The sequence below is a fragment of the Xenia sp. Carnegie-2017 genome, unplaced genomic scaffold (genome assembly GCF_021976095.1).
Source record: "Xenia sp. Carnegie-2017 unplaced genomic scaffold, XeniaSp_v1 HiC_scaffold_20, whole genome shotgun sequence".
Taxonomy (NCBI): Eukaryota; Metazoa; Cnidaria; class Anthozoa; order Malacalcyonacea; family Xeniidae; genus Xenia; species Xenia sp. Carnegie-2017.
This window is the reverse complement of record NW_025813483.1, coordinates 3,192,070-3,207,207: the sequence shown is the minus strand read 5'-3', so window position 1 is coordinate 3,207,207 and position 15,138 is coordinate 3,192,070. Positions and strand designations below refer to the sequence as shown.

Here is a 15,138-nt window from a genome sequence, read left to right as displayed (position 1 = left end):
TAAGTCACAGTAAGTAGATAAAACCACAGTATGCAATGCAGCGTTCTTTAAGTCACAGTAAGTAGATAAAACCACAGTATGTAATTTCACTAAAAAAACAACCCACGATCGATACAACGATCTTTCCAACCTGTAAGTCTTGAGCAGCTTCTTTGTTCTTTATCCAAGCTTTACCTTGACCCTAAACAGAAAAAAATCCAACATACATCATTGACAAGAACTTTACGAACATTTCCACTGCTGCATCTATCAAACCTGCGGATCAATGAGCAAAGGATATCTTGTCGCCTTGGTAACAATGATACCGTTTTGTATGGAGAGTTCGTCGTTAGGAAGACCTTGGAGATTCCATTCACCAATCGTCGCAGAATCTGTCAGCATTTCAGTTAAATTGAGATCTTCGGAAAAAGGAATTTTATTCCTCTTCATCATGTTTTTCCAGTTGGAGAGAAGGAGATTTCTAAACTCTTGATTGAAAGGTCCGGAGTAAGAGAGAAAGCCAGTAGCCAGTAAAACATCACCAACCAAGCTGAAATTATACATTATATTATACACTTCCTCATTTGTCATGGAGAAAGGAATGAAGACGACATTTCAAGAACGTTAATTGTCATAGAAATGCCATAAAAAGATGCGTAATAAATACCGTCGTATCTGTTCTGCAAATCTCCTGCTTTGCTCCGTCCATCTGACCTTTTCTCCACCAAGACCTTCAATAAGTGCTGTTGCATTAGACATTTTACGACGACATGCTTCGGCATCGTCAATCAACATCTGTTTTTCTCTCATTGCTTCGTCAAATTTCGCTTGTACAGCGTCTAATTCACGTTGCTTATCGTCGAGTTGTTCCTGAGCAGCATTCAGTTCAGATGTCGCCTTTTGTAGTCTTGCTTCTTGTACGACAAGGTTTGCCTACAGTCAGGTAAGTACATGTTACACATTCATACATACATCATATTAAAAAGGGAAAGGTTAATGACTGTGTTCTTTCATATTAAATTTTCATCAAACGACTATAGTAACACTGTGTTTTCCCTTCATGTACTATAGCAATCCACAAATATCATCAAACGACTATAGTAACACTGTGTTTTCCCTTCATGTACTATAGCAATCCACAAATATCATCAAACGACTATAGTAACACTGTGTTTTCTCTTCATGTACTATAGCAATCCACAAATATCATTAAACGACTATGGTAACACTGCGTTCTCCCGTCATGTACTATAGCAATCCACAAATATCAACAGACGTAATAGTAACAGTGCGTTCTCCCGCCATGTACTATATTAATCGGCAAATATCAACAGACTCAAAAACAACCTTGTACCTTTAAAGGTAAAACTTCCTTATTGACTCCATAGAAGAAAGCCATGGCCTTTGTCCATGATGCAAGACCAGCAACATCACCACAGACTTTCTTTGCACTCTCTAAGGTATAATCTTCCATTTCAAGATATGGTGAAAGCAATTCAACAGTCTCCTCATTGATCATATCCTAAAATGTATAAAATATTTTCCTATAAAGTAAATGGTTTGAACCCGGGAGTATCGTTATATGTTTGTAAATGATGATCGTCCAGGTTAATAAAGTCCTGAGAAGGACTGTTTTTGATGTTGTTGACTGACGTTTCGACAACCTTAGCGGTAGTCATCTTCAGAGTCAAAAGATGACTACCGCTAAGGTCAATCAATCTCTGTAGTCATCTTTTGACTCTGAAGATGACTACCGCTAAGGTTGTCGAAACGTCAGTCAACAACATCAAAAACAGTCCTTCTCAGGACTTTATTAACCTGGACGATCATCATTTACAAACATATATTTTCCTATATTGAAAAGATCTACGGTATGGTAAACCAACCATGTGTATCCTAAATGTTAACATACGTACCTTAGGAAAAGTCAGCAATGTTTGTAAAAATCCACCTTGACTCATTAACTTCAATGACTCTCCCCATGAAGGTTTTACACAAGGTCTCTCAGGATCTGCACTCACGGTATCCACACGTTTACCAAAGAGAATCAATACGCAGTCCATAATGCGCATGATCAGATGCGGAGGTTTCGCCAGTTTACGGACAGTCGAAATATGAGCAGGTTTGATCGTCTGAAGAGCTGCCTCGGCTTCAGCTAGTGCAGGCTTGGCTGCTTCAAGTTTCTTTTGGGCAAATGCTTTGTCTACCTAAATAAAACGTGAAAGACGCAAGGATTTAGTCATGATTTCAATCCACCTTTCTGAAAGATAAACACACGTGTCAAAATTACGAGATCAAATAACAAAATTCTGCCATCAAATGGTCAGACATAGTATTTTTTATGTAGAATAGTGCAATATAATAGAAAGAAGATGCTCTTTGGTGCATTTGTAAATCTTATTTTAGAAATGCAGAACAACTAATTATAAAGGCAGAAGATGTAAGAGTAAATAAAAACAATTTTCCGCCAGATCAAAGGAAAGCTTGGATATGACATGCAATATGAAGATACAAAGTTATAGAGAAAAATAAAAACATCTCTAACATTGACACGGATATTACGAGTGGCGTAACAAAGTGTTGATGAATTTGATATGCATTTGTCAACGCAAGCTTAAGAAGACCAAGAGCATGCCAAAAATAATATGATTGAAAATTTGCTAAGCGCGTATACGAGCACCGATTTCAGAGCTCGCTCCGTCACAAATTGAGAACGACCAACTGTACGTACTGGTACTGATTATAAAATAATAAGTTTGCTCAGTAACAAATATATAAATCATCTGCGCATGCGCAGTCGGCTTAAGCATGCGCACTTGACTTGACCGGCTGCCTAAGTTCATGCTCATGGCAACGATCAACTTCATCTACTAGCACCGACTTTGACGTAAATAGCATGCCTAGGAACAATTTAAGAGAGAAATCATCTGTACATGCGCTCGAGCATGCGCAGTCCACTCGACTAATTGCTTATAGTCATGGTAACGACTAATTATATGTACTTGCACTACATTTGGGGCAATTAGCTCACTTAGTCGCAAATTATCAAAGAAATCATCTGGGCATGCGCAGTAATGACTTTAACAATACCGCAACTTTCGTAAGCCTTCAAAATTATGTGTGTATATATATAGCTAAAACTTCATATAGTAGATGTCAACTAGCAGTAGAAGCTGGGTGCGATATAGTATGCAGTGGCTTAGGGGCCCACACTTCGGTGGCGACCGCACTCTCCCTGCGTACCCCGAGCAAAGCCTATCGCAGGTGATCTCGGGGTCTGATGGGCGGAAGCTTGCTATTGCATCTCCCAAGTAGGATAGCGTGGAGGGGCCAAAATCTCCTACCGAAACGTTAACATGCGGCGTTCTAGCGCCTTACGCTTAAGAAGGTATCGGGAAGCATGGACCGAAAACGGGGTTTTTGCTTTCGAATTTTCTTTTTGTTTACAAGAGCTCTTCTCATAAAAGAAACTAGAACAGCAAAGGATATTGCAAAGGTTCAAATAACTTCTACCTTTTTGACTTATAATTTAGACCAACTCTAAACATGTTTATACGTTTTTTACTTGTTACCTTTTAAAATGTAACTTTCTCATAACTTTCTCGTTATGAAAGAGCGAAAGCATCGATGGGCTTCATGGAAAAAAGGGGTTATCTACTTTTTAAAATAGTCCTTAAGAAGATAACATTAAAGCCAAGCCATTTGTATCGTCTAAATTGAACCCTCATGTCATAAAATTTTAATTCACTTTGGAGCGTAAATTTCTTTTTACTTTACAATATTATCTTATAAATAATTGTTCAGAATAACTAGAATCAGATTCACAAATGCCCCAAAACTCAAAAGCATCTCTTGACCATTTTATTGCCACTATTCTACATAAACAAAACTATGACCATTTGACAGTCCGAATTTTGTAATTTGATCTCGTATTTTGACACGTGTGTCTAACACGGTAAAGGTGGATTGAATTAGTAAACAAAAACACTCTTACACACTGTGAAAGAAAAAACCAAACACAATTTCTAAGAAACCAGAAATATTTCCCGTAATAGCATCACATATTCAATATTTTCTACCTAGCAGTTAACAAACAAGCAAAAAGGTCAACTTACTTCAATTTCATCGACAATCGCCTGAGCTTTATCTTTGACTTTTTGAACTTGTGATTTGACTTTCTCGGCGGCTTGAGCACTAACTGTAACTTCCTGTAACACTTTATCCGCTTTAACAGAAGCTACAGCCAACTCCTTCTCTTTTACTACAAGTTCCTCCGACAGTTTGGCAACAGATTCGGTCGCTTCAACCAACTTATTCAATCCAGTGTTCATACGGTCAGCGAGAATACCTATTGCACTGTATTTTTCTTTATAGATCTCTTTGTAACCGGCGATGAAAGACAGGTATGATTTGGGTGTTACATGCATTTGACGACGAAATCGTTCAAAATATTCGATGCAAGTTGCAGCTACTTTATCCTAAGAAAAAAATGTTAAAACTGGAATTAGGTTTGGAGTTTTGGTCATCAGTAATGCATTGAATTATTCCAAGGTAAATTTTTCGTTTCTTTAAAAGTAACATCGAGTGGCACATTCTGAATATTACGGGTAGTAAAGATTTATTAAGGTGAATAAAGATTATCATTTTCATAAAAAAAAAGACAAAAAGTAATTTCTTACTTTATCAAACTTCATCATAGTTCAATAAAATTTCAAACCTGGAACATTCCCATGGTGTTGACGACGGCTTGTTTGATTTCTGCCGAACAAGAAATTTCAAAAGAAGATAGGAAATAATCTGCGACTGCAATCAAGGCATCTTTTGGCCAGCTGCTGAACCAGTCCATTGTACAGCCACTGAATAAACCAGGAAATTTAAGAGAACGATTACGAAACTTTTCACCGACCTTGAAAGAAAACATAAACGTACGGTAAACATGGTGGTAAACGATGTTAGAAAAAAGAGACAAAGTCCTGGTCATACCGGAGAAAAACACAATACAATATGTAGATTATTTCTCACGCGAGTTATGAAATAATCATAAAGATTCTCATTGGTTGGTGGTCGTCTTGGAAACTCTTTTTTCATTGGTGAAATTAATTCTTGCGTGATTTCATCAATCTCGTCACGTGCAAAGAGATTTGATACCTGAAATGACGTGATGATAAGAAAACCTTCGTAGATAAGATACAAATATCGCATACAGGAGAAAAATACCTCCCGGAAGCGATGACGTTGTTCATATATTCAAGAAAAGCCTCGTCCTTAATTTCGTTGTCGGTAAAGATGAAGGTGATACCGCAACCCTGTTGTCCAGCGGTACGATAGAGAACTTTCAAATCATCCATGAGATTAGTCGTGTTGTATGATCTACGAAGAAAGGATCAGTTAACACATGTAATGTTATAAATTACACTCAACAGTCTTTATTCCGTTGTTATGAAGTATTAAATACGTTTATGGTTACATCGTGGGCGCATGTGTACGTTCGCACAACGTTCGTTGTTCTTTCCTTTTTCATCGTAATAAAACCTACTTTTATGTTTAAAGTGTTTAATCTGTTGAAATATTTCGTAATACGAACATGTAGAAGTTCAATACTACAGTAAGAAAATGGAGATGAGTACATACATACCTTGATAATGTTATCTGAAAAGTTTTGTAACCAGCAATAAATGATGCCAATCTTGTTAAACTCTGTTTACCAGAACCACCAACACCAACCAACAAAGCGTTACCACGTGGTGTTCGTATGATACGAGAGATTTTCACCAAATGAATCATCGCGTCCTTTGAAGAGGCAATATAAAAGGTGGTTATAGATGATACAAATGGATAATGGGGAATACAAACGTACTCGAAAGAAGACAAGATCCAAATGGCCTCCACGGATTGCTTCATTATAACTTGCCATAAACATCTTAAGTCGGTCATTAAGATTTTCAAAGGTTCCAATAGATTCATACACTTTAGGTGCATCGAAATCAGCATCATCGGGTTCATCACCTACGTCAATATATAAAGCACATTAAATAAAACAATTAATAAGTAAAAGATATAATTTACGTACATTGCATGTTTAAATGATATAATTTACATACATTGCATGTTTAAATGATATAATTTACATACATTGCATGTTTAAATGATATAATTTACGTACATTGCATGTTTAAATGTATAATGTAACATAACAACATTGTTTTTTAGTGTAAAGAGTAAAGTTAAACTGTACTAACGGAACTAGTAAAGAGATCTTAAAATACGATTCAGTTCATTATCATAAAGCATAATCGATCAATGTCTTAACAAGTACAGTACAATACAGTACAGACTGCAGTTGCTATCTGCTCAAAACTAGCAGTAAAACTTGCGTTTTGTTTTGTTATATTTTGTTGGAATAACAACGCAAGGAAAACAATTTTATTATAGAAATGTCCTGCCTACTGACCTGTGATTTCTGGAGCGTCTCGCAAGAAATCTACAAAATAATCATCAACTTGAATGATCTCGACCATTTCCGGACCAAGTTCTTCTTCTACAAGAGTACGGATGGCTTTCTCGAACCAATCTTTGTCTGTTTGATTGGTAAATCGATCTGCTATCACTCGTTGACATTCATGTTTCCACAAATGAAGTAAGATGTTGTTGTCTACAAGAACTTCTGATTTGACGTTCAGTATACCCTAGGGAAGATTTGACCAATGAAATTAGAAAATGACTGTCTATACAATAGTTTAGTAAACCCTAGCAATTAGAAAATGACTGTCTACACAATAGTTTAGTAAACCCTAGCAATTAGAAAATGACTGTCTACACAATAGTTTAGTAAACCCGAGTGAAGATATGACTGATGGAAGAAAACAAATGTATGAGATGATTTTAGTAACTAATGTTCTAGAGTGTTAGCAAATATATATAAACACATATGAAGAACAGACCTGCCAAATACGACTGAGATCTCTAAGATTGAAAATGTAATGAAACTTTGCAGGTGTGGGTAACATTTTGACTTTGGTTCTCTGCCAGAGTTTTCTTGTTAAAGATACAAGTTGTTTAACGCTGTTGCGTAGCTCAGAATCAAATCCTCGTTCCTAGGAAAATATTTACAAAAAAAAATGTTTCTTAAAAAGGAGTGAAACTAGCTGCACTGAGAAATCCACTTCTTCATTGAAACATCGTAATATTTTCTTAAATATATTTCATTTCGGTGGAAAATCTATTTTCGACGTGTGGCTCTGATAACTGAATATTAATTACAAAAATTTTGACCCGTTTCATAAAGAATAAGGAATAATATAATTGATTGAATTCGGAGAAAATTGAACACCAGGATAACTTCAATGCTCGCAAATTATTTTTAATTGATCAACAACATGAGACAAATTTAAAATTACCTCACAGAAATATCCTTCTCCAATGGTCATGAAGATTTTATCAATGGATGCATCAGAAGGCAGTGTACAGTTAAATACGGTAAATTGTCTTTTTAATCGACTAGGAATATCGTTACGTCCACCACCAGGTTGGATCATTGCAGCAATATATTGTATATCGACAATGTTGGTAAAATCGCCAGGTTTATCAAGATTATAAAAACCATTCATCTCCATTAGTTGACGAACTATTTCATTAGTTATCTAAACAAATATCAAAAAGATAAGAAGGCGCGTATTACAATGAGGATACTAAAATTTTACACCAGGAGCCTGTTGTTCAATATTGAGTTTGTCTAACATATGCGGGGTTGAAAAAGCAATAGAAAATTCAACCTCGAGGATTCAAACAATCGTTTCTCAGAGTTCAACAGTGTGTTAACATTGTTGATATAACACTTGTGATTTTGAATAAACAATATTAACTTTAACCTAGAGGGTTTTCAACGATTTTACATGGATAGCTCTCATTCTAGTAACATTAATTAATGCTATAACAAAAGAAAAACACATGGAAATACAAGAATTATACGAAAATAGAAATATATACAATGCAAACGTTTGAGTTTGAAGTTTCATCATATAAAATACGAAAGAGGATGTACGTAAAATCTTTGATAGAAACTAAATAATGTCAAAAAGCTTCAAAATTAAACGTAAAATTCTTGATTTGAATGAAGAAGATATTTTATGTAGCCAACCTGATCTCCCCACTCGTTGATGATAGGCATGTTAACATCGTCAATAAAAACAGTCATTTTCTTTCCGGCAGGAGGACCGTAAGTCGTTCCCATTCTCTTGTCGACATAGCTCTCTATAGTTCTCTAAATGTTTCATATAAAAATAAATACAAAGTTCACAAACATTGATGGTGTATTGAGAAGAACATGGTGAAAGTATAGAGGGAGAATACCTGAAACATGTTAGGTGTTGTTGCCGAAGAAAAGTTCATTGATTTTGAAAGATGAACTTCTGGATCATATTTACCACAGTTTCCTTGAATCATTACGGTCTTAGCTGTACCTTGTTCACCAATCAATAACACAGCCTGTAACAATCACAAAACATTTAATTAACTTATTCCTGTTAAAAGAATCCGTGAATGTCAATAATGCCATAGATGTTGATTCAACTGACCTTCCCTTGTTTTGCAATGGTATGAATAAGAAAGTCAGTTCGTACATTATCGACGTTAGGAACCAAAATGGATGCATATTCAGGCACAGAATCCGTTGGATACTGGTATACTTCCACCTAAAACATGTTTGAACATAACTGAGTTTCGTTCCCAAGCTCTAAACAAAATTATTTCGATAGGACATACCCTGTTGTGCCAATGTTCCCATTGTCCTTGTTCATTTACCAAATATTCAAAGATCGTCTCTTCATTTTTTACAGGAGGTAGATTTAAATCTTTAGCATTCTCCAGCAACCATTCTTCCATCTTTATAAATAAACATCAAGTTAAAATCAAAGCTAATGGTACTTGAGAGCGTGTATACAAAAATCAACATACTTTCTTCCTATCAGCAAGCTCAAGTATCGCTCCAATACTCCACATCAATGAGAACACAAATAGTTTCTCTAAATATGCAGCATCAGCTTGTTTTGGGGCATCCTCACCGGGAATAAGACCTTGCAGGAGATTGATCGCTTGTGTCACGTGATTACATTCTAATAACTAATTCAAAAACAACATTAAAAGCGAACTTGCCAACGATTGATTTTACCTAAAATATCTCGCTATGGACAAAATCCTCAAACGCTTGTTTATAGGCCCAGAACAGGTCAACTCGCATAAATATATACTTTGAAAAGCAAACTTCGAAAATAGACATCTTGGTTTCTTAGTATTCAAAATAAAAAAAACAAGAGTTTAGAGATAGAGTAAGTACCGCTCAGAAGAAACTTAACATTGAACACGATGTTGAACACTTGTATAGTGAGTATAAATGATGATTACGAAACAATGATCGGATGCGGTCAACAACGCGTTTTGACACACGTTCCACTTAAGCCGAACGCAACTGAAACGCAACTGGAACGCAACTGAAACGCAACTGAAACGCAACTGAAACGCAACTGGAACGCAACTGGAACGCAACTGAAACGCAACTGAAACGCAACTGGAACGAATTTGGAAAGCATTTTGGAACGCATTCGGAACGCGTTCCGTACGCGTTTTCGTTAAACTTACTTCTGAGCAGTACCTTCATTCTAAGAGATTGTTAGACCCATAAAAAAAATAAAACGTGATGTCCTTTTTCAGGAACTAGTTTTATCATTGTATACATAAGGAAGTGCGAGCAGGTGATATGAAAACGTGAATTGGATTGCAACAAATGTAAATATATGTAAGCTGATGCTTTTCAAAGTAAATGGTTTGAGCCCGGGAGTATGGTTACATGTTTGTAAATGTAGATCGTCCAGGTTGGTATAGTCCTGAGAAGGACTGTTTTTGTTGTTGTTGACTGATGTTTCGGCAACCTTAGCGGTAGTCATCTTCAGAGTCAAATGAGGAGTAAACGTCAGGTTAGCCGTATTTGTTATCTGGTTCTTACGTCATTGTATTACGTCCTGTACACACAATACAATGACGTAAGAACCAGATAACAAATACGGCTAACCTGACGTTTACTCCTCATTTGACTCTGAAGATGACTACTGCTAAGGTTGTCGAAACGTCAGTCAACAACAACAAAAACAGTCCTTGTCAGGACTATACCAACCTGGACGATCGAGATTTACAAACCTGATGCTTTTCATAGTTTAACAACTGGTGTAATAAGTAATAATATGTTTGATACTGTACTTACATCCATTTTAGGTACGAGATTCTGTTGTACATAACGTCTAAGGTCAGAAAAAACTCTTTCAAACAGAGGCATGAGAACATCACCTTCAATGATCGAGCGAGTATTAAGCCAACCCTGAAAAGATAAACACCATAACAGATATCATGAAATTGAAAGTCAAAATAGAACAGAGGGACAGTGAGGGATAATGAGTGATGCAAGCAAACTTGTAATATCGAACAAAAGGAAGGTAAGGGGTAATGCATGATGTAAACATACTTGTCATATGGAACAGAGGGATGGTAAGGGATAATGCATGACATAAACATACTTGTAATATTAAACAGAGGGATGGTAAGGGGGTAATGCATGATATAAACATACTTGTAATATAGGTTTCCAATCAAGTATCGATGAACTCATGTACACCATACCGTTCCTAATGAAGATGAGACAGAATGAACAATTTAGACATTTTTTTTTATTTGTAACTTTGCATTTGTAGAAATGATAAAACATGAAACATTCAAGCAAAGCATTTCCATCATCAACAATAAACAAAATATATAAACCACATAAGAATAATGACAAACCTAGAGACCGTTGCTGGAGAAGCATTGTCGATATTATGAGGTTCAAAAATAATCTTACAGTTTGGAGCCATTGGTATACGATCACCATTTGCTAATGTCAAGGTTTTGTTATCATCCAATACACTGTTTAAATTCTCAATCCATATGGCATCAACGGGGCCATCAAGAACAAGCCATATATGATCGCTCTGTTCATTAAAGAAGAAGATATGTATGTAGTTTCGACAGTTACATATGATCAAATTTAACGAAATCCTTTCTTGTGTGTTGCTTTTTTTTACATACCTTTTTTGCCCGAAGTGTTTTTCTCCATAGTGTTGAGAATATTCCATCAGTCCAGTCGTTAGTCGACACATCTAAACGTCCAAACATCTGTGGAGCTGTTATGGCCTACATATAAATAACAACAAAGTTAAAAATGGTGACCATTTCATATCTTCTCCCCATGTTATTCAACATTTGCTGGCGACCCATTCATGAACACCCAGCCCTTCATTACAGATCAGTTTTACTGCCTTGTATCATATACAATTCAATTGCATGTTCAAAATGACAAATTAAGGGAACCAATATCGCTATAATTGGTAACAGTAAGCATGTTGCCTCGTTAACTAAAATTACGCTCTCAAATAATTTCACCCTTTAAGTGACAATGTAGCAGATATGTAACAATCACCGAACGAAATGAAAAACAACTTATTGAAAACATTCGCCAAGTAAAGGGTTTAGATGGTTTTTAAAGGCACAAATTGCACAAAGCACTTCTTTCAATGCAATAAAATTTTCTCGTACGTACAAGCGCGACATGTAGCTAAAAAGTATCAATTAGTTCAATGAGAATAAAACAAAACTACACCAACTACAAACAAAGGACATACATACTTTAGGATTCATTCGAAATTCTTTATGAGGTGCTCCACATTGAGTCATCGCCTTCATTAACATATTGATGCACTTGGTTTTGCCGGCACCACTCGGTCCCAGGGTCATCATACCGTGACGTACGCGTTGAGTTTCGTATAACTAAAAAGCAAAGAGATTAAGGTTTAGTTTGGAATCGGAGGTAAACAAAAAATCATATCCTAACCCTAGCCTAAGCAACCTTTGAAGAATATCACAGCACGTTAAAGGTAAATCATCACGAGAGACAGAAGCTGTCGAGAATTAATGTCATTTAATGTAACATAAAAAATACCTGTATAAGTTTCAATACCCAAGGTGCGTGGTTGACGAGTTTCGCTTCCTCTACAGCCTCGGCTATGGCTTGTTCAATGTCAGGATATCCAGCCTTTAGAAGAGTAAGACCAGGAAAGAGATCGTCGATTAAACTTAAGAATAAAGGTTCATCTTCGTCCACAAGTTTACTTAGATTCATATCACGAAGAACTCTCATTACGATCTTGTCTTCACCGTCCTTAAATGGACAGAGAAAAGGAAATAGAACAATATATATAAAGATGATAAAATTTACATACTGAAAAAACCCACGGATGATGTTTATCCTAGATATCATTATCAGTCGTTACGACGTTCATTCAACTTTGGAAATAAATGAAACGCGTAGAGAGAACTGAGAAAGACGACCAAAAATCCGTTTAAAGTCTTCCGTTCAACGTTTGATTGAGAAAATTGCCTTGCACGAGAGTACGGTATGATGTCATCGATCAGACCGATGGGATTATTATTTTTATAGAAACTCACCTCGGGATTGGCTCGTTTTGAGGCGCCAAGAGTTCTTAATACCGAAAGAATGTTTCTTAAACCAAAATCATAATGAACCTATGAAAATTCAAAAAGAGCTGATACATACAGTAGATCTGTTTAAAGGCCCGTTCACTCGATCCGATTTTTCGGATCCGATTTGTCAGATCCCAAAATCCGGATCGTGTGAACACGTTTAAAGTGAGCATCCGACAGTCAGATCCGTCAATCTCAAAAATCGGATGGAAATAGGATTTGCTCTATTTTCATCTGACAACATCAAAAGAAGCCGACTATGCTTAAGCTCTTTACTCTCTATACTTCCCAAATTTGAGTTAACGCGAGAAATTAGATTTGAAAAAGACTTGAAAACAAATAGAAAAATAAGCAAATATATCGATAAATGTACTGGATAACACAAATGGCTTCTTTCAAGGCAGTGCTGTAGAACTAAATTTATCAGATGGGGGGCTCTCTCGACGTATTTATCAATAATGCCCTTTTAAAATTTACCCATTTCAAAGGTAGAAGGGGGGCTTCTCCCCCAAGCGCCCCCCCTCACTTCTACAGCACTGTTTCAAGACTATAAATTAGACATCGAAACAAATATAAATATCAACAAAACTATTGGACCGTCTGAACAAGTAACCAAAAGTCAGAACCGAAACAGTCGGATCCGAAAAATCGGATCGTGTGAAAAGGCCTTAATGAAAACATCTCATGTTATATATAGATACCTGTTTAGTAAGTTGTTCCTCGCACAGTTTATATAAAGTATAAAATTTCCTGGCAAGAACAACATTCTGTTGGAAACCACATGATGCAAGTTTAACACGCATGATAATCTGTCTATCCGGCACCATCATCGCAACCGTTCGAAATTGAATTTTAAGATTTTCGGGAAGTTCTTGTCTACCAGCGTAACCAGGATTCTATAAAGTACATAACATGAAGTACATTACATGAAGTACATAACATGAAGTACATAACATGAAGTACATAACATGAAGTACATAACATGAAGTACATGACATGAAGTACATAACATGAAGTACATAACATGAAGTACATGACATGAAGTACATAACATGAAGTACATGACATGAAGTACATAACATGAAGTACATGACATGAAGTACATGACATGAAGTACATGACATGAAGTACATGACATGAAGTACATGACATGAAGTACATAACATGAAGTACATAACATGAAGTACATGACATGAAGTACATGTCATGAAGTACATGACATGAAGTACATAACATGAAGTACATGTCATGAAGTACATGACATGAAGTACATGACATGAAGTACATAACATGAAGTACATAGTTAAGGCAGCGGCGAAGCTACTCGCAGTAGAGTTTCGCCTGAATATCTAATGAATGAACACAAAAAATAATAGTTAAAAGTTCAGGCTGGCTTCTCCACGATGTAAAAACAAAAGTAGGTTTTACTCAAACTTAAGGCTTAGGAAAAACAATCCCTTGAAAACTATCGCTGAATAAGAGAAATGTTTTAAGTGAGTTATGCGTACCATGGTAAGAAATATACCAAACTCTGGATCTAGATCGACGACATCACCATCAGTGAAGATGAACTGCGACTTTCTTTCTTTCTTTGCCGTTAATACAATATAAATTTGTTGAGCAGCTACTGATAATACAGGCAACTCAATACGATTGAATTCATCAAAACATCCCCAGCTACCCGACTGAGCTAGACCTACAGGAGAAAAAATAAAATATGCATGAGAAAAATTCAAGGAAAGATTGAAAATACAAAGAAATTTGTAGAGAATACATTCCTATCTAGTACGTTTTATGTAAAAATTATAAATGTTTGAAAGAAATGCCTTTTTCAGTATTGAGATCAAGAACAGAACTATGTATAAGAAAAAAAACTGACATGCTATAACCATGCAAGCTCATCAACCGACCTTTGTAAATTCTCCCCAGACCTCTGTAATCCATTTGATCAGAACAGTTAAATACAACGACATACTTTCCCAAGGCTTTTCCCATATCCTAGAAAAAGTCAAAGATCCATCTGTAGGTTTCTCACACAGTACATGACCATTTAACACATAGCCAAGACATGTACTACTTACTTTTGTCGTTTCCGTTTTCCCTGTACCAGCAGGTCCTGCAGGCGCACCACCCATGGACATACCAAGAGCCTGCGATAGCGTAATGTAACATCGATCGGTCAGCGGTGTGATGACGAGTCGATCAGTACAACCAAGGAATTCGTTTTGATAAATGAAGTCGACATCGGTAATGGAAACAATACATTGATCTGTATCTTCTTTGAAATAAAATCTTGATTGTTTTAACCATTCAAAGTCTGATGGTGACTTGATGTTTTTCTTTACCTGTGAAAAAAATAAGTGCCAGTTACTCTTGGTAGCCGTAGTACATAGAAAATAACATCATTACATCTTTTATGGAAAATAAACCTAGATTTTCTGTTCAACCTTCATGTCATAAACTAAATCACGTTAAGCCTGACCGTTTCATACCTTTAAAAATCACACAATCTACGCTACAAAGTACAGTTCTACAATTAATAAAATAGAGATGTAAAAATTGTCTAGAAAATCGCAAATACCATGGTGAATGGTTAAA

At 36.1% G+C, this 15,138-nt stretch overlaps 1 protein-coding gene across 1 annotated transcript in view; it reads right to left on the bottom strand.

Annotated features, from left to right (window-relative positions):
* The window catches only part of LOC124440953 (dynein axonemal heavy chain 5-like), a 59,088-nt gene that overhangs the window by 11,677 nt on the left and 32,273 nt on the right, over positions 1–15,138 (bottom strand). Inside the window, exons 51-80 of the mRNA XM_046991378.1 lie at positions 14,622–14,885; positions 14,451–14,538; positions 14,049–14,236; positions 13,242–13,436; positions 12,505–12,582; positions 11,999–12,217; positions 11,686–11,826; positions 11,089–11,193; positions 10,804–10,991; positions 10,595–10,649; positions 10,232–10,345; positions 8,932–9,096; positions 8,740–8,859; positions 8,553–8,669; positions 8,329–8,463; positions 8,117–8,239; positions 7,377–7,619; positions 6,921–7,073; positions 6,431–6,665; positions 5,837–5,985; positions 5,615–5,769; positions 5,184–5,349; positions 4,963–5,127; positions 4,697–4,885; positions 4,095–4,457; positions 1,896–2,186; positions 1,334–1,501; positions 647–912; positions 256–529; positions 131–181 (exon numbers count right to left, since the gene is read on the bottom strand). Coding sequence (XP_046847334.1) covers positions 131–181; positions 256–529; positions 647–912; positions 1,334–1,501; positions 1,896–2,186; positions 4,095–4,457; positions 4,697–4,885; positions 4,963–5,127; positions 5,184–5,349; positions 5,615–5,769; positions 5,837–5,985; positions 6,431–6,665; positions 6,921–7,073; positions 7,377–7,619; positions 8,117–8,239; positions 8,329–8,463; positions 8,553–8,669; positions 8,740–8,859; positions 8,932–9,096; positions 10,232–10,345; positions 10,595–10,649; positions 10,804–10,991; positions 11,089–11,193; positions 11,686–11,826; positions 11,999–12,217; positions 12,505–12,582; positions 13,242–13,436; positions 14,049–14,236; positions 14,451–14,538; positions 14,622–14,885 — 5,163 coding nt within the window. The remainder of the gene's footprint in view (positions 1–130; positions 182–255; positions 530–646; positions 913–1,333; positions 1,502–1,895; positions 2,187–4,094; positions 4,458–4,696; positions 4,886–4,962; positions 5,128–5,183; positions 5,350–5,614; positions 5,770–5,836; positions 5,986–6,430; positions 6,666–6,920; positions 7,074–7,376; positions 7,620–8,116; positions 8,240–8,328; positions 8,464–8,552; positions 8,670–8,739; positions 8,860–8,931; positions 9,097–10,231; positions 10,346–10,594; positions 10,650–10,803; positions 10,992–11,088; positions 11,194–11,685; positions 11,827–11,998; positions 12,218–12,504; positions 12,583–13,241; positions 13,437–14,048; positions 14,237–14,450; positions 14,539–14,621; positions 14,886–15,138) is intronic.